General features: G+C 34.2%; 1 protein-coding gene across 4 annotated transcripts in view; it reads right to left on the bottom strand.

The window, feature by feature from the left end:
• Positions 1-14,049, bottom strand: part of Pgm1 (phosphoglucose mutase 1) — a 148,061-nt gene that overhangs the window by 103,585 nt on the left and 30,427 nt on the right. For all 4 annotated transcript variants that reach the window (XM_069836685.1, XM_069836682.1, XM_069836684.1 and 1 more), the window contains exon 4: positions 4,605-4,761. In XM_069836685.1, the coding sequence (XP_069692786.1) occupies positions 4,605-4,761 (157 nt within the window). The remainder of the gene's footprint in view (positions 1-4,604; positions 4,762-14,049) is intronic.

The following is a 14,049-nucleotide window of genomic DNA, read 5'->3' as shown; positions in this document are numbered from 1 at the left end:
GGATTTTACTCCAGTACTTTATTGAAAATTCAGAATTTCACTTTTCCTGTGTGATAGGTACCCAAATTTTGCTTCCTTGCATGAAGGTTTGCCTGGCTTCGTTGGTTTTTAGTTACTATTACAATCATTTGATGTAGTCCATTAACGTTTAAGAATCTGATTTATATAAACCAATCATAGCCATGATCCTCAAAAGTATTTGTCATTTTGATATTAACACCACCTCGTTAGGCGATATGCTCAATTACTCTCAATTCCCTCACAACTCAATTCTGAAAATTTTGGCATAACTGCAAACAAGAGCTTAGGTTACATTCCACACATTTTGAGGAAAGGCACATTGAAGTACACTGTTACGTGCAGAACTGTGGGATATGCACTGTGAGACAACAGATCCTTGTTCCACAGATGAAATTGCTAAATATTTTATCACAATGTATAACTAAAGTGAAATAAATTTCAAAACTAGATTGTACACTACTGTTTCTCGACAATAAAGTGTAGTTGGAAATAGATCAGCTGTAAAACAAATAATTATATCACAGTTCACTTCACTTGAGAATTTTCTGAATTTCAATGACGTCTATTATCAGAAGCTAGAAGTGAATGAACGAAAAGAAGGAGACATCACTGACTTTGTTCATGCTTACACTTCAACTGCATACATGGGTTGGATAAAAAGTAATGGCAACAGTTCGATATTTCTGACATGGCTTTATTCACAGGGGTACAACATTTACGTACCTTCTATATAGTCGCCCCCCTTATTTATTACCTTTTGCCAAATGTTTGGAAGGCGTGGTACACCATCAGCACATCCATCTTTGTTGATGTTCCGTATTGACCGCACTAAAGCACGGATAAGTTCATCTCTGGTATTGTACCGGGTCCCTCGCAGTGGTTCTTTCACTTTGGTGAAAAGATCATAATCGCATGAACTCATATCGGGTGAGTACGGTGGATGTTCCAGTAGTCCGCGTTTTCTGTCTGCCTTGGAGGTACAGCGTGGTGCAGTATTACCCCATCAATGTCATATGCCACAATGAACATCACTTTCACATCCCTGCCTTCCCGGAACGCTTTAACCCATCATGCCACTGTGCGATATGGCAACGCTGCATCGGCATATGCTTCATGCACTCCCTGAAAACATTCTTGTGCACTACGACCTCTTGTCACTTCAATTTTGATCCAGGAACGTTGCTCTAGTTTTGTCAACGTAGTCTTAGGGCACTCGCACTATCCCTATGAAAGTGAACGTTCTACACACTGCAGTAGATTGAGAGTACTGTCGCCGCTTGCTGCACTAACTCATCTAACAGTCCTTGTTCATGTCCACACAGCTGACAGCTCTCGAATACACCATCGTCACGTGACAGCAGTGTTGCCATTACTTTTTATCCAACCTATGTATTAAATGAATTTCAATGTATAGTTCATGTTTCGGTTATAAAATCTGTTTACCCCATTGCTACTACATTTTGTCCCATCTAATAATAACAATGATAAGCTAAGTCATGTAACATCAATTGCACCACTGTAATTAATATTTATATTTGTTAGCGCACTTTATTACATTCAGTCTAATAAATAGCACTCGATCTTTTGAGTGCCCCTCTGTTGTGTAGTGATAACCTCAAAACCTCTTGTACTATTAACTATGATAACTACAGCCTGGATGTGTAGGCATTTATAACAGTTAAAATAGAAAGGCGAAAAGGCAATAAAAACGTAAAAAAAGGCACAATAATCTTTGAAAAAGACATTATAAATTTTAAAAAGGCATAATGTATTTTAGCAATACATTTCAATAATATTAACATAACTCACATATTTACTTCGTAGGAGACACATGTTGACTTTAAGACTTTTTTTCGTGATTAACTGTCTTTTCACAAACCTTACATAACAAAATTGTTCCATTGGTTGAAAACACATGGGCACCAAATTCACTAACGTAAGCATGAAGTTTACTTTTAAATGGTTTACTGAATTTAGGCATTCTAGCTAACCGATCTTATACCTTCTGTTACTCAATAATAACTGACTGTTCCTCATTCAAATTTCTTTCTCCTACAATAATAAACACGTGTAGCACAAAATTGTAACATTAAGATTTGAAAATATGAAAGCAAACAATTGGAAATGCTACATGACAACTTCTATGAGAATGAGCTTAATATTTAAAATTATAAAGCTGATTGTTGGTATCGTGAGGACATCACAATATTATATTTGTAACTGTGAACTGTCAATCATTATTCATATTACATCAATAGTATTAAAGGACGATAATTAGCAGATTAAGCACCGAAATAAATTACTTTTATTTACTATTGTTACTAAAGTTGTGTCAAATATTTAAATTTCATACACATTACATTACAATTAATTAGAAAATTGCAATTAAACAAGAAATACTGCTTTAAAATGACAAAAAAGGCATTTATTAGTGTTTCTTACCTTAAATAGGCAAAATAAAAATTGGCCCTAGCACTTTGATTTACTCTAAATCACATTTATATCTATGAAAATAATGATTTACTTCCACCCAGTAAAAAGGCATTTTGCCAAACATATGGGCTCTGATAACTATTTTGTGTTACAACAAACAAAAAATTTATTTCTGGTTGGGGGTTTATGTTTTAAAATTGATTTTCTTTGCCAGCTCCAAAAGTCTGCAACATGGTCACTAAAACTATATATATTTCTTGCCTATCAATTCATTCAAAGCTTCCAGTGCCAGTATTAATTTATACTACAAAGCCACTCCGTTCACGATTTCTTTTTTAATTTTATCTATGAACTTACTATATTACTTATTACTCACTCAACGAATCTAGTTTTCCTTGTTTCCACTAAGTGCATTTCTTTCAAATAGCATGACAATACAACTCCAGTTGCATTTCAATTTTATCTTTCTCTCCAGAAACCCATTCCCTTGCATTTTATTTCAAATATCTAACATTCTCAGTTTATGTTCGCATTTATTTCAATATATTCCACATCTTCTGTAGTCTTAATCTCTATACAGAGTGTAAAAAAATATATGTTACAAGACTCAGTGGTAGGTAGATAGGTACCATGTGAGCTTATTTTTTTTTTAATAAATCCATGTCCAGAAACGCTTTGTTTACGTGCTTTCACAAAAGCTGTAAACGTGTGAGCAGGTATCATTGATGACCATCTAATAGGTCTATACCTCATACCTCTGGGTCTTAATGGTCCAAGTCTTACCTGAGTTGCTGGAAGAGTTGCCTTTGGAAATCCGTCATGCAATGTGGTTCCAGCATGATGGCACTTCAACACACTTCGATCCTGAGGTACATTGCCACTTGAATGACATCTTTCGCAACAGATGGCTTGGACATGGAGGCTCACCTGATCTGACACCACTGAATTTCTTTTTCTGGGGATACATGAAAAGTGTGATGTAAGAGAGTGCCGTGGAGACACAACAAGATCTTGTAGCACGAATTCAAGTAGCAGCTGGAGTCATCCGAGATATGCCGCGAATCTTTTGATGAGTTAGACATGATATAACCAGGCAATGAACAAAATGTATCGAAGTTGGTGGAAGCCATTTGGAGCACCTTCTGTAGTTGATTAAAATGCTGTTTACTTACAGTATTTAATTGCCTTTTTTACTTCTTTCCTAGCTTTTGTGATCCGCACTGCCTACGTCCTCCTCCACATTTCAGAGACGCAAGCACATGAAGCATTTCTGGACATGGGTTTATTAACAAAATATGATCACATGGTACCATCTACTACATGCCCAAGTTAAATCTGCGTCTGAAAAGAATGTGAATCACCATTCCCTCTCCCTATGACCTATGAGCTGATAAAGAGGTGCCAGCGAGACGTATGAGATAATGGTGAATACAGTGTATAGGAGGTGCTGAAAGTGTTGTACCCGTACAAATATTGCGAAAGTGTTAATATTATGCACTGTATTTCTTACACACATTACATATATTACCTTACTCATTGCATCATCTCTTGTAACATGACCTCACTCGCAAACGAAACAGTAGGTTGTACACTAACAGCTGGAGTAATTAGAGTTACTAGCGCTCATCTCTTGCATTCACGGGATGCAAGTTTAACTTGGGGGTGTAATATCTACCGCTGAGCATTGTAACATATTTTTTACACTCTGTATATTCAATATCTTTACTGTGTTAAATTTAAATATTTCTTTAATGTCAAATTTTAATAGTTATGAATTAAAACAACACAGTTATATTACAAAAAAATAAACACGCATAATAACAGATGCCAAACTATCTGAAAAGTAATTCATACAAAACATTGTCCCTTGGTGTAATAGTCTTCTACTACATATCAAACATATCATATATACTCTCACAATTCCCATATCATTTTTCCAAAAATTGGCAGCTGAAAATTGGGGTGTGGGTATTATTTGCAGCAAGGTTGGTACCCTGACCTTGAAAAAAAAATCTCCCTCTCTCTCTCTCTCTCTCTCTTAAAAAATGTTACAAGGGCACTTGTCGATATTAATGAAGTGAAAATACATATGTTATAATAGCTAATGTTAAGCATTACAATACTTATCTGATTATCAAGTTTCACCTTACCTCCATTCAAGCAGTCAATGAGGATTCTGAATGGCTGATTACCACCAGCACCTGTTATAAGACTCCGGATACTCTCAAAATCAAATATGTCCTTCATCAGACGTACATAATCGCACACTGGATCTATTACTTCCACTGTAAATGTTCGATCTCCCACCTGATAAATGAACAGAATAATTCAGAGACTTCAATAAGGGAAACTAGAGCCTACTGAGAAGTAAAGTCGACACATGAAGAGGGTGTTACACAGATGCCACAGATCGTCCAAAGTCTTTTAATGCACAATTTCCCTAACATTAAAGCTTTCACCGCATTACAAAGATAATTTCACTTTGTTGGTCCTAGCTTCTTTGCATGCACTTACCCAAATTTTTTAATTTAACCTATGATGCAGCAAAAATTAAGTAAAGGAGCAAAATTATGAATTACGAGCTTTTTCCTTACATACAAGCCACATTACATTGAAAAGGGCATAAAATAAAAACGAATACGATTTTATTTCTAACACTTTACTCTAAACCTTAAGAGACTCCTATGAAATTAAATATTGTGCTGCTTAGCCTATTAGCAAAATATGTAGTGAAGTGCAGTACAAATTTTCTACAAGAATTTTCCAACACAAAAATGTTGGGCACCTTGGAATCCTCGCTACTGAACACAGTGAGTTGCATATGATTTAAATATCAATTGTTGTTGACAAATTATCTTTCCTAGAAACATGTGTGTCAACAATGTTTTCAAATTACTAGCCACATCTGTTCACCATTGTTTGTTAAAAAAAAAAAAAAAAAAAAAAAACGTAAATGGTCAGTTTCACAATACCATATCGGATTCAACCATTTCTACAGTACATCGTAAACCAGTGATGACCAACTTACGTAGTCCTACAAAGCAGTGAGCAACAAAGTTGTGAGCATGAAGGACAGAAGGAGGCGCATAGCAATGTTATTGCACATATTGCCAAGCAGGCTGCAAAAATGCGAATATTTAAGTGTCTGAACGGTCATTTGCTTGATTTTCAAATAACATTAAAAGCCTTATATTCACGAACTTTATAATCAACCATCAATTTTAGATGTAATACGGACCAAAAGATTTAATTGGGCAGGGCATGTTATATGTATGGATGACTGCAGCAGCGCGAAACAAATATATATGAACACCTTTAACAACACAAGGCTACTGGAAAGACCTCGAAGTAGATGGAAAGATGAAATTCAGAAGGAATGCATGGAAATGGGAATTACAAACTGGGAGGAACTATCAAACGACAGAACAGAGTGGAAGCGTTTTGTGAAATCAACATGCTCCATAATGTCCTTTGATTGTTTAAAAAATTTTAATGCGAAAAAAAAATAAATAATAAATAATAATAATAATAATAATAATAATAATAATAATAAATAATAATAATAATAATAATAATAATAATAATAATAATAATAATAAATGTGTTAAAGATTACAGGCAGTGCACATACGAAATGTTAAAAAATATGATGAAAAACGCAAAATTTGGTTTTATGTATGTCTGACACGTTTATTTGTTTAACTTTCACGTGTCACTGTTTTCCATATTTTCCGGCCATTTAAATGACCCTATGTGAGAAAAGCGTGGTGCTTCTCTTACTTCTAAGTGACGAGTTTTTTTCAACAATTTCGTGCCTTACAATGTTATCAGTGATTTACCTGTTAGCAATTTATTATCTCGATCTATCTTATGTATTATGTGTATAAATTAATTAATTTACTGAGCACTCAAATAACAAGATGGGCGTTTATTTTCTGTATTGTACATGTAACAGTTGGTCGAAATATTTCACACTCATTCTTGAGTAGTTGAAAAAATTATTGTCATGTTTGCATAAATAATAGGGCACACGGAATGCACCTTTGTGGAACATGGGACATATGCAACACCCTCGACTATGTTTATTGTGACGACAAACATGATGGAATAGTAAGGTTGCTATCTCTTCAACTCCATTAAGAATTCTTGCCATGCGTAGTCACATATGTAAATGCACCCGGCTAGCCGCGTCAGTGGGTCAGGGCCCTTACAGGTGGGACATTATAATAAATGATAAATGGGTAAAGACGAGGTATAATGATATTGCACAATTCATTGCGTTCTTATGCAATCTGATTGAGAATCATTTGATTGGCATTATTATTTCTTTAAATCCATTCATTATGATTTTTAACCACAATATTTTTTCTAGATGCCATCTTCAGCATCTCTGAACCGAGAAGGGGCGAAGAAATTTCGAGAGTAATTAAAAACAGATCCTGAGTCTTATACTGCACATCTTGGCAAAGAGAGTGAACGTGACATCGAAATGTTCAAGCAGTACCATCATGCTAAAAATGAGGAAACTGTCTGAAACAGAGCATAAAAGGAAATGCAGGGAGAAACTGAAACAATGAAGTCCTAAAACACTGAACCAAATACAAACATATCTCCAGAGAAAGGAGGTTACAGTTCAAATAACACATTTAGCAAGGCTGTACGTAAAACAAAAAGCCATTAACACAAAGTCATAAAAAACTAGCATTAAATGAATTTTGACAATTAAAATCTGGAAGACCTTCAATAACAAATTATACAATAGAAAAGATTCATGTAAAAGAGATGCGATTTCTGTGCATGATAATGTAATCGGTGAAAATAGCTCTAAACAGAAGTGTATCATGCTCATGACAATAAAAGAATGATATGACCTTTTTATACAAGAATACCCTGAAATTAACGTAAAATTCACAATTTTTTTAAACTCAAATCCCCACTCGTATTAAATTGTGCTAAAATGCTACACAGTGTGTGCAGATGAACACGAATATTGGAAGAAACTGTTTCTCAACATTCTCGGGTGGTTGTGAAGTATATGAAGAAAAGTGGAAGTGTGGCCTCAAAATAAGGAAGATATTGAAAGAATAACAGAAGATTATAAAGTAATAACAAAGATCCTGTCAGAAACTAAAATAGTGAACAACAGGGAACACATGCTTTTCAAGGAGCTTTTAGATAGTTAGATCTGATGTTTGAGCTCAGTTGTCATATATGTTACAGGTCAATGCGAAATGAAATACAATCCAGCTTTATTTAATTCTTGTCATTTTATTTAGTTGGTATGCTTAGTATGTAGGAATATGCAGAAAAGCGTGTAAGTGCCAAAAAGTTAACATCAACAACTGCTACTTGAATCATTCTCCATGGACGCAGCTGATGGAGTTTTATCAACTGTGTAGTCAAATTCTTGCACTGATGACACTGTGTAGGCATGAGGCCTAATATCACTTTTGAAAGGAAAAAGCGGAAATTTAATTTTTGGCACGTTTACACCCCTTTCCCCAACCGCTCATCAATGAGTTTAAGATATGTACATTTCTCTCAATGTGTAAACAGTACTTAATTATAGGTTGTCAGGGTAATATTCATAATCCTGTTGCTTATACTTTTTGTTGCTTCTTATATCGATAGTTTCAAAATTAATAGATCTATATTCAGTATTCATGGCATGTTATCTTGAATCTGTATTCTTTGTGAACTTATTTAAAAGTGTAAGATTTGAAAACTAAATCTTGATTTCGTAATAAAATAAATAACAGACAGATATGTTTAAGAAATCTTTATGTCCCATCCGTAATTGTCCCACCTGTAATGGTGACAAAATACTTTTATGTTAATTCATTATATAATATACAAATGCGATTTTTTAATATGACTGTTTAATCAAAAAAGTCTAATGTTGAAGCTCAAACAGAGCAGAACTTTCTATATGTTTATAGTTGCAAAGAAACACAGGTCAGAAGTTTGACCCACCCATAATAAAATTAGTTTTACATAATTACCATTAACAAATCAGTATATAAGTTCATTACTTATGTCACAGTTAAATAGAGGGTGAAGATTTCATCGAAACAGTTTTGCTCTAACCTTCAAATTTTTTAAATGTTAGTCAAGCCAGATACATAAAGCTAATTCTGTAAAACTGTCCCATCAGTAATAATGAAATTGCTGATACACTTCTTCATTTTTCTCTAACTATCTTTTGTTGGTTGTTCGCAGCAGTCCAATTTCATCTTTTGTACCTCTTCCCTTCCTGAAGCCAAACTGCTCTTCTTCCATCTCAGAATATAGACATCGCTTCAGTATATGAAGAAGAATCTTCACCGAGTGGGATATCAGGCTGAAAGCTCTGAAGTCATTACATTATTTTCTTTTAATTAATTTTCTTCGCTATTGACAACAACTCTGTCTCTGTGAAATCTTCAGGCAATTCGTCTTTCTCATATATTTCTTTGCATAGTGGTAGAATTTCCTTCTTGTCTTCATCAACTAAGTGCTAAGCTTCACCGAGTATCAACCCTTCAGCGAGGGCTGCTGGTTCCGCTCCACGTTGTTTTGTAGATTGTCAGCTGTCCTATGTGGATAGATGCTGAACCATTGTTTGAATAAAAAAAATACCCCCAATTAAACCCAGTATCACTGAATAAATAGGAAGAATACTATAAAGAGCTATGAAGAGATAAATAAAACTCGCCTTCGATTCTGACAGGAAAAGACCCAACTGTAGATCTCATCACTTTAGAAGAGCTGAAAGTAGTAGTAAAAATAAAAAACCTGTAGGAACAGACAATATCAATGTTGCCCTGTTCAGACATGCATCTGAAACATTTCTATTAAATTTGTTCTAATGTTTGAAAATGTGTTGGAGACACTATATTCCAAATAGACGAATGGGAATTACTATGGCCTCCATAGTAATTCCCATATTTAAAAAGGGAGATAGAAGAAACCACGAAAACTACAGAGGAATAAGTCTTCTGAATTCCTCTTACACGATGTTAACTAATAGGAACTAGATGGCCTAGTTTTGTGCTCACTTCATCTTTGGATGAACTTCGAGTTGACACTTGTGTCAGAATACAGTAACAAAAATCCAACTTATGAATACCAGTAACTGCTTCCTCATTAACATACTTAAGTGTTATTTCATGTGTATTTATCACAAACTGACAATATCTAATATTACTTTCCAAGCTTTCGCAACATACACTTCAATTTATTACATTACTGGTGATCAGATTTGCAATAACCGGTAGTGAGTGTAGGAAGATATAGTTGGATTCATATAACTGGCTTTCAATAAATTTTACTGTGATTAATCGTAAAAAGAATGTATAAGAATATAATATTATTGTTTAGTTGGGATGTGATACAAGCGGCACTTTCCTACCCGAGGCACAATGCTATTTAAAGGGTGTATGTAATCAAGGAGGAATGGCAAGTTTAGTTTTTATGTAGTTCTGTGCATGTCAAACATCAGTATGAGACAACACAAATGCGAATGTAGATAGAAATAAATGTATTTCAAACTAGTCTTATAAATATTATTTCTTCTTTTTAATTACGATAAATATAATTTAAACTTATCTTTGAGATGGTTGATACAGTTCAGAATTTTAAGACAGAAGTTTCAAATTGCTTGTCAAGAATTTCTTTATTTTCCTCTAATAATCTCTAAGAGAACTTCAATACAAGATGAAGTGATTTCATTTTGATGAATTCCAACTTCGACATCTTTAGTCTTCCCCTTGAAACTAAACCTCTGAATGTGCCACCACATTTGCAACTTGAACTAATAGACACGACCTGGCAGGAGGCAACTAAAACAAATCTATAATAAAGTAGATATAATATCATTCTATAAGATGTTACAGCCATCAAAGTATCCACATTTAATTAAGTTCATTTCAGAAATAGTTACAATGTTTGACAGCATGTACAGATGTGAATAATAAAGGCTTTTTTTCCTCGATGCAAAGAACACTCTGGGAAACAGACTATCAGGGGTGCCCAAACCTCAAAGCTCTGCATTGGTTGGATACTGCCTGTCATCTCTATGCAGCAGCAGATATGCACGGAATTTCTAAGGATTCAGCATGCAGAAGTGATGCTGTACACAGTTTAAAATTTGAGGGAGGTTATTGATCACCAAATGTACGTACTTACTATGGCACAAGATTTTTATGCTGCTGCTGGGTTCCTTAATGATTGTGGGTTGTGGATGGAATATCAATAGCCTAAATATTGATGAACCAACACAAAAGGAAACTGATCTTGTAAATTGACAGGTCAACCATTCTATCAATTGTATGTTTGCACGTGGACCAAATCCGTTATTTACTTATCTGACTGAATTTGGCACTTTCTATGGTCAAGAACGCATTGATATACTCTACAGATCACATAACACTAAACTCCATTGTCGCCAATATATCAAAATCTAGATACTTTTAAATTTTCTTAACAATATTTTATATTTTCTGTTGGTGAAATATGACTCAACAAGCTTATAATAATCAATTTTTTTTTTTAATATAAACATGTCTATCAATAGTGATAAAAACACAGCCACTTTAGCTCTGGTCCTTAGCAATTTTTGTAAACTGTCGTTGGCAATATTGCTTATTTGTAAATTTCTTTAGCTGATTTTGTAAAGTTCGTTAAACTTTACAAGTTAATAAGACTGCATTGTGAAACACAGTTTGCAAGATTTTGTAATCTTTCACTTGTGATTTTTACATTGTTAATTTGTAAACATTGTGAAACGAGCCCTGATGGTAATTTGACATGAGTTTTGAGACTTTTAACCAAAAATTCTATAATTCCGAGTACTGAAAAAAATAGTTTCAAACAGAACCAGACAAAATTCTAGTGATGGTTCTTTAATAGCATAATTTAATGTTGTTATTTTCTGCATCAGGTTGTATTCCGAGTTTTCTCAAATTGATTTGTAGAATGCACCAAAATTATGACATAATACATATTAATTTTAAATCTTTTAAAAAGAAAGTTTATTCTCAAAGTAAAATAAATGGTTTACAAATAATTAATTTATCCCTCCTTCTCTTTTTGGTTCTTAAAAACCCCTTCCTTTGAGATGTTTACATGGATTTCTATACTAAATAATACATATTCAGAAATTCTGCAGGTATTGAAAGTTACTGCCTTCATTTAATGTATATATGGGTCTATTCCAGACACTATGTAGTGCATACATTGTGTGCTCATAATCAAGTCCAAGCTCTTCTACTGTGATTGCAAGCTAATATCGTGTCATCCCTGGTCTAAATGATTACTCAGTAATTACAATTTCGTTGCTTAAGGTGCAAATGCTTCTATCCCACAACATCATAATTTTACAGGAGAGCAAAAAAAAAAATATCTTTGTCACCATTAATTGCCGGCTTACATGGTACAGAAATTTTATGAGATTTTACAGGCAGATGCACATCACTAAGACTAATTCAATGGTACCAAGAACTCAATTTCGAACATTTTGAGAGTTACGAGTATTTGCACCTTACGCAACAATTTGTGCAAGAGCTTTATAGTGAAAAAAAATTGAAGGCCTCCTCGGAAAAAGAATGTAACATGAAATGAAGTAACTTACTTACAAATGGCTTTTAAGGAACACGCAGGTTCATTGCCGCCCTCACTTAACCCTGTCATCCGTCCCTATCCTGTGCAAGATTTATCCACTCTATCATATCTCATCTCCCTCAAATCCATATTAATATTATCCTCCCATCTACTTCTCAGCCTTCTCAAAGGTCTTTTTTCCTCCGGTCTCCCAACTAACACTCTATATGCATTTCCGGATTCGCCCATATGTGCTACATGCCCTGCCCATCTCAAACGTCTGGATTTAATGTTCCTAATTATGTCAGGTGAAGAATACAATATGTGCAGTTCTCCATTGTGTAACTTTCTCCATTCTCCTGTAACTTCATCCCTCTTAGCCCCTAATATTTTCCTAAGAACCTTATTCTCAAACACCCTTAATCTCTGTTCCTCAAATTGAGAGTTCAAGTTTCACAACCATACAGAACAACCGATAAATTAACTGTTTTATAAATCCTAACTTTCAGATTTTTTAACAGCAGACTAGATGACAAAAGCTTCTCAACCGAATAATAACACGCATTTTCTATATTTATTGTGCGTTTAATTTCCTCCTGAGTGTCATTTATATTTGTTACTGTTGCTCCAAGATATTTGAATTTTTTCACCCCTTCAAAGGATAAATCTCCAATTTTTTGTTTCCATTTTGTACAATATTCTGGTCACGAGACATAATCATATACTTTGTCTTTTTGGGATTTACTTCCAAACCTATAGCTTTACTTGCTTCAAGTAAAATTCCCGTATTTTCCCTAATCGTTTGTGAATTTTCTCCTAATATATTCACGTCATCTGCATAGACGAGAAGCTGATGTAACCCATTCAATTCTAAACCCCGTCTGTTATCCTGAACTTTCCTAATAGTATATCCTAGAGCAAAGTTAAAAAGTGAAGGTGATAGTGCATTTCCTTGCTTTAGCCCGCAGTGAATTCGAAAGCAGTCAGACATGCTGACCACTACTTCAAAACAGTGGACCTAAGGCAGAAATTATAGTTACATACAATAAAACATGGTTCACCGTAACTGTGCGGGATACACTTGCCAATGGCCTGTGGTTCATATTCTACTCCATATCTGAGATTGGGGATATAAATTCTCTGGTGATAGAACTAACAACACAATCACTGCAATGCATGGAGAGAATTCATTCACCAGTTGCCTTATGAACTTGTTTCAGAACATGTGGAAGGCCAAGATGGCATAAGCAGCTTACCAGCTAACATTCAATCAAGAAACTATGAAATATTCAAAATTGAAGCACGGAAACTACCAATTCCAAATGAAAACAAGAAGGAGAAAGGTTGATTTGCGTACTGTGACACAAAAAAAAAAATAGAAATGTAGCAAATACTGGAACATGCAAGTACTGGAAAACAAATATGTTGGCTGAAATGTGTAATCTTGTTTCTTCTTATTATTCATCTTGTTTATAATCATTACATGTACCTTGAAATGAGAGTTAGAAAGTGTTTTTGTCTTTGTAAGTCAAAATTTATACATCATTACTCATAAATACACTTTTATTCATGTGCAGACTCAGACACTGTAGGGTTAATAAACAACAATTACATCATTTGTTTAGAGTAAATCCAGGTCTAAGATAAAATTATACCAACTTGAATACTAAATCATAAACATAGTTTTATTGCATGTCAATTGAAAGGTACTCTCGTAGATTTGATTAACACCACTCACAATACAGCGAGATAATCAGCAAAAATGTTATACTAGTTAATGGAAGAGATTTTGTCTAAAAAAAAGGTCAACAATTCGATTCCCTGTTGCTCAAAATAAAATATACAGATTGTTTCTAAAGTGAAGGTCAATAATTTACAGATGTAAAGTACAAACTAAGTCAAGCAAAATAATATGCTCCAATACACATTGGTCCACAAATTAACCATTGTCGAGATAATGTACATCTTGTGTTGAGATTCCTAGCTGACTAAGAGCATAAGTACAGATATCCCTAAC

The sequence above is a fragment of the Periplaneta americana genome, chromosome 10 (assembly GCF_040183065.1).
Source record: "Periplaneta americana isolate PAMFEO1 chromosome 10, P.americana_PAMFEO1_priV1, whole genome shotgun sequence".
Taxonomy (NCBI): domain Eukaryota; kingdom Metazoa; phylum Arthropoda; class Insecta; order Blattodea; family Blattidae; genus Periplaneta; species Periplaneta americana.
This window is presented reverse-complemented; position numbering and strand designations above follow the sequence as displayed.